The sequence below is a fragment of the Strix aluco genome, chromosome 25 (assembly GCF_031877795.1).
Source record: "Strix aluco isolate bStrAlu1 chromosome 25, bStrAlu1.hap1, whole genome shotgun sequence".
NCBI lineage: Eukaryota > Metazoa > Chordata > Aves > Strigiformes > Strigidae > Strix > Strix aluco.
In genome coordinates this window covers 4140089-4155990 of record NC_133955.1, presented here as the reverse complement: position 1 = coordinate 4155990, position 15902 = coordinate 4140089, and the positions used below count along the sequence as shown (strand labels likewise).

The 15902-nt window shown below is 65.2% G+C and overlaps 2 protein-coding genes across 2 annotated transcripts; one reads left to right on the top strand and one right to left on the bottom strand.

Annotated features, from left to right (window-relative positions):
* Nucleotides 1-1215: 1215 nt before the first annotated feature.
* Nucleotides 1216-10386, top strand: MICAL1 (microtubule associated monooxygenase, calponin and LIM domain containing 1). The gene is given in 25 exon segments (XM_074850455.1): nucleotides 1216-1476; nucleotides 2260-2467; nucleotides 2573-2689; nucleotides 2849-2947; nucleotides 3027-3182; nucleotides 3396-3496; nucleotides 3755-4012; nucleotides 4424-4539; nucleotides 4622-4748; nucleotides 5005-5077; nucleotides 5557-5707; nucleotides 5783-5970; nucleotides 6082-6191; nucleotides 6282-6332; nucleotides 6431-6508; nucleotides 6859-7027; nucleotides 7114-7196; nucleotides 7306-7411; nucleotides 7414-7752; nucleotides 7873-7961; nucleotides 8113-8211; nucleotides 8336-8429; nucleotides 8514-8613; nucleotides 8696-8769; nucleotides 8871-10386. Coding segments are annotated over 25 exon segments (3378 nt in total). The 3' UTR covers nucleotides 9002-10386.
* Nucleotides 10387-15183, bottom strand: SMPD2 (sphingomyelin phosphodiesterase 2). The gene is given in 12 exon segments (XM_074850494.1): nucleotides 10387-11104; nucleotides 11311-11467; nucleotides 11553-11657; nucleotides 11731-11831; nucleotides 11834-11862; nucleotides 12078-12160; nucleotides 12540-12629; nucleotides 12720-12813; nucleotides 13071-13147; nucleotides 13510-13606; nucleotides 14048-14142; nucleotides 15137-15183. Coding segments are annotated over 11 exon segments (1227 nt in total). The 5' UTR covers nucleotides 14098-14142; nucleotides 15137-15183; the 3' UTR covers nucleotides 10387-10760.
* Between the last annotated feature and the right edge of the window lie 719 nt (nucleotides 15184-15902).

Genomic DNA, 15902 nt, shown 5'->3' with positions numbered 1-15902 from the left:
CTGCAGAAGTGCTTTGCATCCTCCGTGGCTCCAGCTGGCCTTGCAAAGCACGTGCAGGTGTCTGAAAGCTGCTGGAGCAAGACCAAACTTGAAACCCAGCTAGAATTTGGGCTTTCTAGCCCAAATTTAAGCCCAGGCTTAAACACCTCCTTTCCCCCACCCCACCAAGGGCAGCTTGGCTCGGACGTGGCATCTTTCCCCCTCCGCCATCCCGCTGTGGGGCTGGGTGCCACCTTTGGGGTGCCGCCGGGTGCCCGTGGCAAGAGGGCAAAGAGCGATGGTTCAAAGGTCGGAGCACGCCGGGTTCCGGAGCCTTTCCACCGGTTCCTCCTTTGCAGCGCCGTGTCTCGCCGGGCTGTGGGAGGCTTTCCCAGCCCCAGGGCTTGGCGACAACAGCTGGAAAGGGCAAAGCTTTGTGCTTTGGTGCTGGGACTGGCAAGACGGAGCGTGGCGTGGGACGGTGCTGGGGGGACAGGGCCAGGAGTGGGAGGCAGATGCGGGGAGTGCTGGTCCCCTGGGATGGGGGGTTTGGGGTGACCACAGGGGAATGTGCTGCACCCCTCCTCCCGCGGGTTCCCTGGCATGATGGGGCCGTTCGTACAGTGGTTGAGCTTTTTTTGGTTTCCCCAGTGGTGCTTCCTCTGTGCTAATCTGCTTCCGCCCCGCTCTGGGGGTGGTAGAGGCGGAGGTGGGGGGGAGAATTGCCCCACTCTGGTGGCAAAAAACAGGCTGGTGGGATGGGTCCAATCCTGCTCCCTCCTGCCCAAGGTCTTGCTGGTTTTTGGGGCAGCTGAGGTTTGTCCCTGTGGCCAGGACCCCCTTCCCCATCCCTCCCCCAACGAGGCCAAGGGTGAAGAGGAAGGAAGCTGTATCTTTGCTCCAAAACACTTCTCTCTGCTCTCAGCTACTGCAGGTACACACACAGAGGAAGCCACTTGCTGCCACCACAGCCCTCCCCGTCCCCTCCCCTGACGTCACCGCGGCAGGGTGACACTGTGGCTCGCTGGGTGCAGCACCCAGGGAAGGCTCTGCCAGCCGCTGCTGGAAAGGGCCCTGATTTCGGTAGCGCCGTCACCCAACAGCACCTCAGGCTGGGAAACCTCGTGCCCGGACACCAGGTCTGGTATCGGATGGGTTTGAGGATGGGGGTGCAGGAGGGTCCTGTCCCCCTGACTTATCTCTGCCGTCCCTCGCCAGACTGCTGGGTGAAGCAGGATGAGCGTGCCAGCCGACGAGCCGAGCAACCCGGCCCATGCCATCTTCGAGAGGTTCCTGCGTGCCGGGGAGTGCCGGGAGGTGCTGAGCTGCTTCGGGGAGCTGTGCCAGCACCTGGGGCTGCAGGGCAGCGGGCTCCAGCTCTACCATGGCCTCAAGGCTGCCCTCAACTACTGGAGTGCCAAGGCCCTGTGGAGCAAGCTGGATAAGAAAGCTGGGCACAAGGACTACGACCAGGGCACAGCCTGTGCCAGCACCAAGGTACCGGGGACACGGGGCACAGGGTTTGGGTCCCTCCTTGCCCTGCGTCCTTGTCCCCAGGGTGAGAGCATCCCTTGGTGAACCCTGGCCCCCACCCCAGGAGGATGCGGGATGTGCCAGGTGGCAGGTTGATGGGGTTTAATGGGACAGGGTGTTAATTAGCGCCGCTCCCCTCCCCATGGTGTGATGCCACCTCGGTGCCATGCAGCTAGCAGCGTCCTTCCTGCTCCCGGCTGCTCCTCGCTGGGGACATCCTGGGGCGGGGAGACTGCAAAGGGGCAGAGAGACCTGCCGAGCCCTTTCTGGGAGACAGGAGCACGCCGCCGGGGTAGGATGTCCCCGTGGGGCTGGGGGACCCTATTTCTGTCCCCCTGTCCCAGAGCTGATGTCTCTTGTCCCCACTGTTGGTGCCCCATCGTGTCCCCCCCAGCCCTGTGAGGGCCTGGCAGGAGATCAAACCCGAATCCTGGTTTGGATCCTGTTGCTGGTGAAATCTCCCCGTTCCCGAGCTGCAGCAGGCAGGAGACGTGCGTCCCTTATCTCATCAAGCGCCTTAATTGCTGCCATTGCCCCATGTGAAGGCAAGGTTCAGGCAGCTGGGGAGGCGGGGGGCACCCCACAGGGCCCCCCACTTTGCAAGGAGAAGCAGTGCTTGTAGCCCAGGGGAAAAGGGGAAGAGTGGGGAGAGGCAGATCCTGCCCTGGGGAAGGGGGGTGATGCTGCCTGTGGGGAACCCTTGGAGGGGGGTGCCCGTCCCCTTCACACCCCCCGTCCCCTCTGCAGTGCCTGGTGGTGGGGGCCGGCCCCTGCGGGCTGCGGGCGGCCATCGAGCTGGTGCTGCTGGGTGCCCGCGTGGTGCTGGTGGAGAAGCGGGACTCCTTCTCCCGCAACAACGTCCTGCACCTCTGGCCCTTCACTATCCACGACCTGCGGGCGCTGGGTGCCAAGAAATTTTATGGGCGCTTCTGCACCGGCATGCTGGACCACATCAGTGAGTTTGGGAGGGGGCCAAGCTCTGCACCCCCGGGGTCCCCCCTCTGTGGGGAGCCCAGAGGCTGGGGGGTGCAGCCCTGAGTGCCCCCCTCTCCCCTCCCAGGTATCCGGCAGCTCCAGCTGATCCTGCTGAAGGTGGCTCTGCTGCTGGGGGTGGAGGTGCACATCAATGTGCAGTTCAAGGGCCTCGTCCCCCCCGCGGGCAAGGCGGGTGGACACGGTATGGTATCACTGTGGGGCCACTCTGTGCCCCCCAGTCCCTCTGCTAGCCCAGCTCATGCCTGGGGGCGGGGGGGAATGAGATGCAACCCTCTCCCCCCACCCCGGAGCAGGTCCCAGCTGAGACCCAGCACGCTCGTGACCGTCCCTCTCCCCGCAGGCGGCTGGCGGGCTGTGCTGCAGCCCAGCTCCTCTCCCCTCAGCCACTACGAGTTTGACGTCCTCATCTCAGCCGGCGGCGGCAAATTTGTCCCCGAAGGTGACAGCAGTGGGTCCCTGGACCCCCAGGGCTGGTATGAGGGGGCCAGATGGGGGCTCACGCTTCTCCCATCTCTTAGGGTTCAAGCGGAAGGAGACGCGGGGGAAGTTGGCCATCGGCATCACCACCAACTTCATCAACCGCCACAGCCGGGCCGAGGTGGAGGTGGCCGAGATCAGCGGCGTGGCCCGAATCTACAACCAGAAATTCTTCCAAAACCTATACAACAAAACAGGTCGGTGATCCCGGCCCTGACGTGGGGGGGTGCTGGGGGTCCCTGTCCCTTCCTGGTACAATTGGAGGCTCAGCCCTGGGATGTCCCCTGTGTGATGGGGTGCATGTCCTCGCACGGTACCTCACTGCAGGGGACATTTGGTGGCTGAGCCCAGTGCGGGGGCTCCCCGTGGCTCTGCCCTGGGGCTCAGCTCAGCTCCTTCCCCATCACCAGGCATCGACCTGGAAAACATCGTCTACTACAAGGACGACACTCACTATTTCGTCATGACGGCCAAGAAGCAGAGCCTGCTCAAGAAGGGGGTCATCCTCCAGGTGAGGGGGGCAGGATCCAGCCCCGGGATCCCATAGTGATGGGTGGCTGAAAGCCCAGAGGGTGGGATCCAAATCACGGGTGCTGGTTTGACCATGGGGTGGTGGGGGCTTCAGCAGCCGTGCTGGGGAAAAAATCCTTTTGGGGGGCTCACAGCCCCAAGGCCAGTGTCACGGCTTCATCCCAGAGCTGGCTGCACCCAGGCTGGGGGGGCAAACGCCACCTCCCGCATCCCGGCCAGCTTCACCCCATCCCCGCAGGACAAAGCGGACATCGAGAGCCTCCTGTCCCCGGAGAACGTGAACCGCAATGCTCTCCTCAGCTATGCCAAAGAAGCCGCCAACTTCTCCACCAACTACCGCCTGCCCCAACTGGAATTTGCCCTCAACCACCGGAACCTGCCGGACGTCGACATGTTCGACTTCACCTGCATGACGCGCTCGGAGAACGCGGCGCTGGTGCGGGAGCACAACGGGGCCCGTCTGCTCCTCGGGCTGGTGGGCGACTGTTTGGTGGAGGTGAGGGCCCCCCTTGCAGCACCACTGCCTGTCTCCCTTTCCCCTCTCCCTGCCAGATGTGTTGGTTGCAATATATTCCCCCTCCCTACGCGCTTCTTGCCCTGACTGCCCGGTGCACCCCATCCCTGAGGCCAGGCTCCCCAAGGCCCAGTAGGAGGATGGTTTGGTGGGGTTATCCCCTTCCTCGGCCCCACTGGAGATCGGGGTTCAGGGTGGAGGAGCAGCCCAGCTCCCCCCCACAGGCAGCTGTCCCTGCCGGGGAGGAGACAGCCGCCCGTCCTCTCCCTGCGCGTCCCGCCGCCGCTCCCCGCTTTCATCCCCGGCCAAGCCCGGCAGCTCCCAGCCTCCTCCCAGCCGCCCCGACCGGCCACGCGGCTCCAGCTCCATCCCTCTCTGCCTTTCCCTTCGCAGCCCTTCTGGCCGCTGGGCACCGGCGTGGCCAGGGGCTTCCTCGCCGCCTTCGACGCAGCGTGGATGGTGCGGCGGTGGGCAGCCGGGACCCCCCCGCTGGAGGTGCTGGCCGAGAGGTGAGTGTCCTCGTCCTGCTGGGCCAGTTCCAGAGCGGGTGAGGATGGTGGCACTGAGCCCAGCCCTGTCCCTTGCACCCAGGGAGAGCATCTACCAGCACCTCTCGCAGACCTCCCCGGACAACACCAACAAGAATATCAGCCAGTACAGCATCGACCCGGCCACGCGCTACCCCAACATCAACCTGCAGGCCATCAAAGCCAGCCAGGTACCCAGCCCAGGGCCTGCCCAGCCTCCTCGGCAGTCAGGGGGACACCAATTTACACAGTCCCCTGTCCCCAAAGGGTGTGAGGCTGAAGCTGTTGGTCCCCAGGACATTTAATGCATTGCCCGTCGTGGATGCGGGTGGTTCTGGGGAGGTGTGGAGGGGGTCTGGGTGTCCCCCCTTGCTGGGTCAGCTCCCTGCGTGGTGCCACTGGCTCTGTGCCAGTGGTGACCCGCCACCGACACGTCCCCATCGGCAGGTCCGGGACCTCTATCTCATGGGCATGGTGGAGGTGGACCACAAGAGGAAGAGCGACAACCGGCTCAGCACCGGTAGGAGCAGCTGATCCTGCCCCAGCCCCCCCAGCACCAGGACCCCCCGTTCCTCCCGGCAGCCCATACCAGCGCGGCTCCTGCCCTGATTTTCCTCCCCATCCTTCTTTTCTCGAGCCCTGGCGGGTGTCCAGCTGGCCGTGCTCCTCCCAGCAGCAGCTGCATTTCCATCCCAGTGGCACCACTGGTTTGCGTGCCATCTGCCCACGGCCCCCATGGGGACACAGCCCCCCAGCTGCCTTTCGGTGGGGAGGCTGTCCCCCTCCTTCTGGCCCACACTGATGCTGAGCTGTGAAATACTAACAGATGCTTTATCAAACCATTTTCTGAGCCTTTTGCGGGGGGGTGGTTGCATGGGGAAGGTCTCGCGTCACTCCCATGGCACCCCGTCCCCCCTAAAGCACTGGTGGGAGGGAGCGGAATGGGGGGTGGCTGTCCCCTGCCTCTTTGGGATGGGGACACGTGTGCTGCCTCCCCAGCGGTGTCCGGGGACGCCTACGAGGAGCTGCTGAGCTGGTGCCAGGCCAGCACAGCCGGGTACCGCGGTGTGGCAGTCACAGACTTCACCTCCTCCTGGACCAGCGGCTTGGCCCTCTGCGCCCTCATTCACCGCTTTCGCCCCGACCTGGTGTGAGTGCCTGGGACCTCCCTGGGACCCCCCGACCCTGCAGAACCCACCCTGATAGCACCCGTGTCGCCCCACAGGGACTTTGACTCTGTGGACCCCCAGGATCCCATCCAGACCCACCAGATGATGCTGGACACGGCGGAGCAGGAGCTGGGCATCCAGCCCGTCCTCTCCAGTGCCGAGATGGCCACCATGGCAGAGCCCGACCGCCTGGGGCTCATCACCTACCTCAGCCAGTTTTATGAAGCTTTCAAAACCTCTCCAGGTGCGAGATTTTGGGGGGGGTTTATTCCATCCCAAGCCCCACCGGAGCTGGCTGGGTGCCCCCACTTTGTAGGGTGGGTCCCACCAGCATGGCCGTGTCCCCTCTGTGCAGAGGCAGAGGAGGTCAGCAAGAAGCCGCTGTCTCCCCGTGGCACGCGAGGGGCCATCCTCTTCATCAGCAAGCTGCAGAAAAGCCGGAACATGACACACAAGCGTGCCCAGGTGAGGGACCCCCCAACCCACACCCTCGTGACACCCCAAAACCATGTCGCTCCCCCCTCCCCATCCTAGCCGCCCCCTTTGCGTTTGCAGGATAGTGCCCAGAAGGATGCTGAGGCCAAGAGGAACCGCAGGGACGCTGAGGTGGGTCTGCCCCGGGGGCCTCGAGGGGTGCTGTGCCGGGGTGCAGCCAACCCAGGGGGGAGAGCGGGGGGCTGACCTTCCCCTCGGGTCGCTCGTAGCTGGACATGGGGCTGGATGGAGACACTCTGGACGGTGCCCACAAGCCGCCACAAACTGCCACCATGGACCCAGGGCAGGTCGGTCCTCGTGTCACCCCGGGGGTGGGGGGGTGGGTGCTTTGTGGGGGCCACCAGCGGCTGGTGGGACTGAGCCAAGGGCTGGGACTGGGGCTGCGCAAGCGAACGCCCACGGGCTCCTGACTCCTCCCTGCCTGTTTCCTGACCCAACTGGTTTTCCGGAGCCAAGACTTGCCGCTCCCTCGCCGGTCCCAGCAAACCCATCCCGAGCACCCAGACCCACCTCTGCAAGAGGGGCAAAGCGCCCCCCCGCCCCGAACCCCCTGGGCTGCCCACAAAGCCCCGGGGCAGGGTGGGTGCCAGCAGCACCCTGGTGCCACCCCAGCCTGTCCTCTCCCCCTCTCCGGTAGCCACCAGCCCGCGGGGAGAGCAGTGACGCCTGCTACTTCTGCGGCCGCCGCGTCTACATCCTGGAGCGAGCCAGCGCCGAGGGACGCTTCTTCCACCGCGGCTGCTTCCAGTGCCGGCGGTGCGGGGCCACCCTGCGCCTGGGCGACTACGCCTTCGACGAGGAGGACGGTGAGGCGGGTTTTGGGGAGAGGGGATGCTCAGGGCAAAGCTTCTCCACCTTGCAGGTCGTCACATGGGTTTGGGCCCTCCCCCAGGTCATTTTTACTGTTCGCTTCACTACCCCAATCCACTCAGCATGGATCTGCCCCAGGACGAGCCCCCGGCGCTGCCCGATGGGGTAAGTCACTGTAAATCCTCACAGATGATGGAGGAAGGGCAGAAGGTGGAGGGGTTTGCTTGGGCACGGCACGTGTGGCATCACCCCTCCACCGCTGGCTCTGCCCTAGGATGCCACTGCCGCCCACCCGCCCTTGGATGCTGGGAGCCCGTGTGTGTCCCCCAAGGAGGAGGCACCCGGTCCCCTGCACCCCCCAGCAGCAGCCCCACAGCCGGGGGAGAGCCTGTGGCAGCAGAGGATGCTGCGGATGCTGGTGACACGGAGGAGCAGGAGCTGCTGGCACCACCTGGGGAGGATGCGAGGGAGGAGGAGGGTCCCGGAGCGGAGCCCCAAGGGTCAGCAGAGGAGGGTGAGGAGAGCGGGGGCAGGAGGAAGATCGTCCTCACGCCGCTGGAGAAGCTCAAGCTGTCCACCCTGAACCTCACCGGTGAAGGAGAGCCTGAGCCACCGCCAAAGCCGGCTCGTCGGCGGCTCCAAGCAGCACCCGAGGCCCTCCCTGCCCAGTGGCAGGGACAAGACGCCTGGGAGGAGAAGGAGGAAGTGGCTGTGGAGGAAGGTGGGTGGCTACAAGCTGGAGCTTCCAGCCAAGCAGGGCTCTGGCTCGCTCCGGTACTCTGCGATGCCCCACATCTTGTTTGTGAGGCACTGGCCCAAAATGGCTCTTTTCTTGGGGCAGCTTTGGAGGAGAGTGACAGTGAGAAAGAGGAGGAGGAGGAGGAGGAGGAGGAGGAGGAAGGCACAGACCTTGGCATCATGGCAGAGTTGGTGAGTGCTTTCCCAAGCGGCAGTGGCCCCACCAGCCCAGACAGTGCCTGGGGCTCTTGCTCCTCTCACAGAGGCAGCGGCTCTGGCTGCGGGGGCAGGAGGTGCCTGACGCAGGGACTGACCCCCTGCCCGTGCCACCGTTCCTTCACAGTGCCTGGACATGGGGGAAGAGGAGAAATACCCCACCTGGAAGCGCACACTGACCCGCCGGGCCAGGGAAGCCCAGATGAAGCGGTTCTGCAAAGCCCAGGTAGCCCCACAGGGGAGAGCCGGGTCCTCAGCCCCGCGCCATCCCCCGTCCCCTCCATCCTGCTGTCAGTGGCCACATGCCGGCAGGTGTCAGCCCACGGGCAAGCGCTGCTTTTCCTTCACAGGCCATCCAGAGGCGGCTGGAGGAGATCGAGGTGACATTCCGGGAGCTGGAGCAGCAGGGCATCAAACTGGAGAAGTTACTCCGGGATGAGGACGGTAAGGCCAGGGTGGATGGGGGAGCACTGTGACCCCCACGATGGGGGGGGTTTGCACCCCATTCACACCCCCCCTGCCCCACAGGCACCCCAGCCGACAAGAAGACACAGTGGATGAACCAGCTGCTGTACCTGGTCCAGAAGAAGAACAGCCTGATGTCCGAGGAGTCAGACCTCATGATCATGTAAGGCTTGGGGGAGATGCTCCCCAGTGGGTGTGGGGGCTCAGCTCACCCCAAACCCAGCACCCCCCTTCCCTCCCCACAGGGTGCAGGAGCTGAAGCTGCAGCAGCAGCAGTGGCAGCTTGACCAGAAGCTCCGGTCCTACATGAACAGGGAGGGTGAGTGCCGGCATGTGCCAGGGGGGTCCCTGTGCACGGCGGGGGGAGCGGGGCCGGGGCTGTGGCCCACCCAGCCCTGCTCCAGCCCCCTGCTCCCGCAGAATCCCTGAAGACACCTGAGGATCACGCGGCCGAGCAGGAGATCCTGGGGCAGCTGGTGGAGGTGGTGAACAAGCGCAACGTCCTCATCCACATGCAGGAGGAGAAGCGGCTCAGCGAGCTGCAGGCCTGATCCGTGCGGCCCCAGGACGCACCGGTTCCTCCCTGGGGGGACAAGCAGTGCCCCCCCCCCCCGCCCCAAGCCGAGCATCACCCTGAGCTGCCTCTGAAGGTGGTGATGCCTGAGCTGCCCGCAGGCACAGGCAGCTGCTGCGGCAAATCCAGCTCCCTGCTTGCCGAAGCCTGCTGTGGGGAGACACCGAGGAGCACCCCGACTTTGGGGGATGGAGAGGGCATCCCCGCGCTTGGCTGGATTGCCTTTGCCTTGTGCTTGCTTGAAAACAAGATTTGCAGGGGGCTATGAAACACGGGGACTGTGGTGGATCGGCCCAGGGTTTGCTACAGGAGGAAGAAGCCCCACGGGGAAGTGGGGTCTCGCCCGGTGCAGGTCCCACAGCCGTCACCGCTTCGAGGGGGCTTGGCTGGGGCATCGAAAGTAAGTGTTTTGTCTGGTAAAGCCCCTCGTGCTCAAGCTGCACCACCGGCTGCTTCAGGACAGGAGGGGAACGGTGCCTCATCTACCTGTCCAGCCCCGGGCCCTGGGCCCTGACGGGTTTTGCTCCAGGTAGCGGGGATGTGATTGTGGCCACCACAGGCAGGTCACAGTGGAGATGCCAAATGTGGAGGGGCAGTGTCAGGAGCAGCCCCTGGAAGTCACCCCAGGACGTTCTTCCCAGCCTGGGACATCCATCCTAACCTAGGACATCCTTCCTAACCTTGGACGTCCATCCCAGCCTGGGATGTCCATCCTAACCAAGAACATCCATTGCAGCCTGGGACATCCATCCCAACTAGAGACCTCCATCCCAGCCTGGGACTTCCATCTCTTCCGGGACATCCATCCCAGCTGGGGACATCTGGCTCTAGGAGTGGGGTCAGCAACAGCCAGACTGGGCTGATCCCGCCGCTCTGCATCGCTGCTTTTGGGTGCCATGTCCACGCTGTCCCTGGCTACTGCAGGAAACCAGGGTCCAAAACACCCCTGCGAGGCCCCAGGGCTGGGGAAGGGGCTTTTTGTCCAGCAGCTCCCCAGGGAGATCGTGCCCTGGCACTGTGCGACACCGAGGACAAGGGACGCTGGCGGCCGTGTCCTCCTTGCTCCTTTGGGGTTTCTCCTGCTTGGCAATGCCATGACCTTTGCACAGACCTCTCAGACCTTCCTGGAGTCCCCAGTTGTTGCGGGGTGGCCTCCACGGCCAAACGGTGCTTACAGCAGCCCCAGCCATGGTGGGCACGGGGGTCCTGGGCACAGGCTCCTCCGTTAGCGATACCCCCCCCCACATTCAGCCTTCGTCCTGCCCTCCCCAAACCCTCCCGCCTGGCTTGTGTTTGTACCAGCCCTACCATGCTGCTGCACACCCCCCCCCCCCCTTTGAATAAAGCCTCCCCGACCCGGCACCAAGGGCTAAAATACTGCTTTTATTTTCTATCCAAGTCAAATCTGGTTGCCGGAGCAGTCGCCAGCTTTCACCAGGAGCCCCCAAGGCCACCCCAGGCAAGGGAGGGCTGAGCCTCTCGAGCCTCCTGGCCACACTGGTGAGTCCCTCCAGGTAGAAAAGTTGTATTAAAAAACCAGCAATTAAAACCCGCCTCCGCTGTGGTTCCCATGGGGGCCAACGCGACGAATGTACCTCAAAAATCTTAATTTCACCCAGAGAGGCGGCTGTCGAACCAGCGCTGCTCGCCTAAAACTAGAAGTCAACTAGAAAACGGGATCGAAAGGGGCCGGGATGGGGCTGGGGGGGACATCGTGGGACACCCACAGCCCCGGCTCAGCCGTCGCTGGGACGCTCCTGCAGCACCCGCAGCGCCATCCGCATCTGCTCCTCGGTGCCCTGCAGCATCTTCACCTCGATGGTGTGGAAGAGGTGGAGGCCGGTGGCGAGGAGGAGGACGCCGATGGCGAGGAAGGCCAGCAGGGAGAAGGAGAGCTTGGGGAAGGGCTGCCCAGCAGCCAGCCCTGCCAGCACGCCCAGCGCAGCCAGGGCCTGCAGCAGCAGCAGCAGGAGGGCCAGCACGGCCATCCTGCCCGTGGAGTAACGCTGCTGCTGCGCTGCCCGCAGCCCCACGCCCACCTCCGTCCGCGCCTCCGTCACCACGTCCGCCAGCGTTGGCTCTGGGGGGGACAGGAGCGGCTCAGCAGGGTGGGAACCCCCCTTATACCCCTTTTTTTACCCCGTCCCCACCGCTCTGCCCTGTCCAGGCACCCCTCGGGATGTTCTAAGCAAGGGGAAACATCCCCAAAAACTCTATCCACCCCCAGCAGTTCATCCGCCAGCCCTGCTGGCACATGGGGACCCCACCAGCACCCCCCCACCTTACCAGCTGTGCTGAGGGTGGCACCCGCAGCCCGTCCCTGCCTCTGGATGTGCAGCGTTGCCATCACGGCTTCGTGGTCCGAGAAGGGAATGTCCATGCCCGGGGCTGTCCCTGTGGTGGTCTTCAGCTCTTCACACTTCACCGTGAAGCTGGAAATGGCCTGGACGAGGGGATTGGGGAGGGGAGTCACGACGGTGTCTCCCCCCTTGCCACCCACAGCCGGTGGCCGAGGGCCCCCCCGTTACCTTGTAGAGGATGTAGTCGATGCGGATGCCCAGCGGGAAGGGCAGCAGCTCTGTCTTGACAGTGAAACAGTTGTTGGGGACGAGGGTGCAGCCATCCTCGCAGCCCTGGGACGGAGCATCCGGGTGGGTGGGGGGCTCTGGGTGCTCCCCAGGACCCCGCTCACACCCTGATGCTCACCTCAAAGCGCGCGGCCTCGGCAAAGGCGTCCTGCAGCCCCGTCCAGCCGCGCAGCAGCCGGATGCCCACGTCTTCAGGGTGCATGTTCAGGTCCCCTCCAGCAGCACCACATCGGCCGCCTTCGAGGTGTGTCTGCGGGGACGGGGACAGCTAATCCCCTTCCCCACCCTGCCCTGCACCCGACTGGGGTGACTGGGAACCCCCCCAGTGCTCCATAGCCTTACTCCTGCTTGGGACTGGTGCAACTGGGAGCTCTCTGCAGTGCAAGCCCCAGCGGCAGGGGTGACCGTACACGCCCTGGGGACCCGCAGCGGGGGGACCCCGTGGGACACCCCCCAGTTTCTCACCGGATGAACTGCGCCAGCTCCCAGGCCTGCACCAGGCGGTGGGGCAGGTAGGCGTCCTTCTCCCGGCAGTACTCGGCGTGCAGCTGGCGAGAAGGGGCAGGGGGCAAAGCAGCCATGACCCACATGTCAGCACTGCCCTGCTCCTAGGCTCCCTGCAAATACCCCCCAGCCCCTCTAGACAGCCCTCCCTGGGGTCTGGCCAACCCCTCTGTCTTCATCTCACCCCCCCCAGGGACAGCCTGGGATGCTCACCTCACTGCACAGCCAGGTTGTGGGTCCCTGTACCCCCCCCCTCCCCAGCCCCCCTCCAGAGCAATATTTCATTAAATCAGTGCATAGTGCCAGGAAAGATGGTGCAGAGCAGTGGTTAAAGCGAGGGGACAGCGAAGGAGGGGTACAGCCACTCATCCTCCTCCTCCCCATCACCCCCCCCCATGCCGGGTCCTTCCCCAGGGTGCTCACGTGGGTGACGTAGACGTTGAAGATGATCCCGGAGATCTTAATGATGACGAGGCCAACGGACTTGCCGCAGAACCAGTCCCCGTGCTGGAGCTGCCGGAGGGGAAGGGGAGTGGGTCGGGGCCGGTGAGGCTCCGTGGGGCCGAGCACCATGGTGCTGTGTGTCCCCCCCACCGCACTCACCATGTAGGGGTACCCGTTCAGCGAGTACTGGTAGAGGAGGGTGTCCAGGATGGGGAACCTGGAGAAGACGCAGAGTCCACTGCCGATGACCCCGCTGCGGGAGGGGAAAAGCGCAGTGAGGAAGTGTGGTGCCCCCCTCCTCTGCCTCCCCCCAGCTCCAAGCCAAGGGGGCTCCCCGGAATCCCGGATCCCAGTGTGCTCCCGTGAGCATCCCGCTCTCCGGGTCTCCCATGGTGACAGAGGTGACAGCAGCCGCACCGGCCTCTCTGTGTGGCAAACACCAAGCACATGGCACAGCCCTGCCACCGCCCCATGGACAGCCCCAGGGGGGGCTGGCCTGGCCCCTCTCACCTGCGGAAATAGTGGGAGAAGGGGTAGCAGCCTCCCAGCTTCACCTTCAGGTCACTGTAGTCCTGCTCGCTCCACACCTGGAGAACAGAGGGATGGGCTGAGAACAGGCACACTCATCTCACAGGCTGAGAATGGGCATGATCAGCTCAGGCTGAGAACAGGCACACTCATCTCACGGGCTGAGAACAGGCACACTCATCTCACAGGCTGAGAACAGGCACACTCATCTCACAGGCTGAGAACGGGCACGCTCATCCCATGGGCTGAGAACGGACACGCTCATCTCACAGGCTGAGAACGGGCATGATCAGCTCAGGCTGAGAACAGGCACACTCATCTCACAGGCTGAGAACGGGCACACTCATCTCACGGGCTGAGAACAGGCACACTCATCTCACGGGCTGAGAACGGGCACGCTCAGCTCATGGGCTGCCCTCACCTCCTGGAGAAGCACCAGGTCGAAGCCCTCCCGGCGCAGCATGTTCCCGATGAGCCGGACACGCTCCTGCCGCCGCTTGCTCAGGTAGCGGATGGCCCTGCCAGAGAGGGGGGTCGGTCACAGCTTGGGGGGACGGGGTGATGGGGGGTGTCGGCGCACACCAGGACCCAAAAGAGGGGAGAGAGGGCTCCAGTACTGGTATGTGCAGGATGCAGACTGGGAGAGATGGGAGAGGAGGGGGAAAGGGCCATGTGGGGACAAGAGGGATGTGCAGGGAGGCTGTCTGGGGACACCTTTTCCTGCCTGCAGAATCGAGGCAGCTCGTCCCTGGTTGGGGTGCAAATGGGGGGCACTTTTCCTGGGGGGAGCAGGCACGGAAGGGACTGGGGGCAGCACCCAGCCAAGCACCTCGTGACCCTCTGGGGCTGGGAGAGCGGTGTGACCCCAAAACGAAGGGGCCAGCAAGGTGCCCCCAGGGTGCGACCCCTCTCCCGGTGGGGGTGTCCCCACCCGGTCCCCGGGTGATCTCTGCACTCACCAGCAGTTGAGGTCGAAGACGCGCAGCCGCAGCGTGGGATCTCCCTCCATCGCTCACGGGGGCCGCAGGGCAACACCGGGCAGAGCTGGGGGGTCCTGGGGGGGGGGGGCAGGTTGGGGTGACAGCCCGGGGGAGCCGGTGTGGGGTGCAGGGCAGAAAGGCCGGGAGGGTGGAGCACTCGGGGTGCTCCAGCGTGTCCCACGCCATCCCCACCTCTCCCACTCCCTCGGTCCATCCTGAACCCCAACTTGCCCCCCCACAACATACCCAAACCAGACGGGTGACCCCTCCACCCCGCGGGTGGGCCCGCAATGGGGTGCGGGACCCAAACCCTTCGTCAGCGAGTTTAAACGGACTTTAAACCCCAGGTTCAAAGTGGCGCTTCGAGGCGCGGCCACGGGCCACCCCAGCACCCACCTCCCCACGTGGGAAGCCCACGGATGCTTTTGAAGCCCCCCCCCAAACCCCGGAGGACCCAGCGTTCCCCCAAAACTCCCGGGAGCAGCCCCAGCGCTGTTTGCCAGCTCCACTTCCCCCCCGGCTCTTTAAAACCGAAAAAGAGCAAAACCGGGGCTCTGGGATGGCGGATGCAGGCAGCAGGGTGCGGGCAGAGGGGTGTGGGCAGAGGGGTGCAGGCAGAGGGGTGCGGGCAGAGGGGTGCGGGCAGAGGGTTGCAGGCAGAGGGGTGCGGGCAGAGGGGTGCGGGCAGAGGGGTGCGGGCTGCAGGGTACAGGCAGAGGGGTGCGGGCAGCGGGGTGCGGGCAGCCGGGCTCTGCCTGCCCCGGCGGGATTAGCGAGCGGCTCATCCCGGTTCCAACACCGGCATCTTCTACGGCGGCTGAGCCCCCCCGGGCCTCCCCCCGCCCCTCCCAGCTCCCCGCGGGACCGGGCGCGCAGCGGGACGCGGAGCCGGGACGGGAGCGCGGAGCAACAGGCGGAGGAAGGGGGGGAGCGACAGGCTGGAGGGGGGGGGAGCGCGGAGCAACAGGCGGGGGGAGCCGGAGGGAGCAACAGGCGGGGGGGGGGGGGGGGGGGGGGGCGCGGAGCGGGGCGCGGAGCGGCGGAGCGGGGCCGGGGCGCGGAGCGGACCTGGGGCGGGCCGGGAGCGGCGCGGGGCCGCGGGAACTACGCGTCCCGGCAGGCAGCGCTGCGGAAGGGGAAGGGGAAGGGCCGGGAGCGGGGCGGGGTGCGGCGGGGGGGGGAGTGGGGATGGGGTGCGGGAGGGGAGGGGCGGGTGTCATGGGGTGCACTGGGGGGGAGGGGGGATGCCAGGGGGAAGGGCGGCTCCGCGCAGCTTTCCCCTGGGGCTGGGGATGCCCCTTCGCCCCCCCCACCCCCCCCCGGCAGCTCTGCCCACACAGCCTCCTCCCTCCCTCTCTCGTGGGATCCCCCCCGCCACCCCACTGCTCCCGCGACACCCGCTCCCAGGCCCAGGTCCCCTCAGCAGCATCCCGCACCCCCGCGGCCGTTGTCCCCTGTTCTCTTTCCCAGGCTGGATGAGGGAGCCTGGTTAGAAATAAAATCTCTTGGATGCCCTAATGCCATGCAGGACCCCCCACCCGTGGTGGGTGGCAGCAGGAGGAGCGGGGCTGCGGGTCCCCCCATCTCCGGGGACATCATCCAGGGGCACATCACCTGGGGGGACAGCAGCAGGACAGTGGGTTTAGCACTGGTGGCGGGATTTGTGTATCAGTGATAAAGCAACAGTCTGGAGGCGTTTGGGATGTGCAAAACCATCGGCCCTAACGGCGTCAGGGTTCAGGGGGTGCCCAGCTTGGCCCTCGGGCACCTAAATACCATGGTTTGGCTTGCAGAAAGGGGAAAAGCGGTTGGTGGTAAAACGTGTCACCTGGGT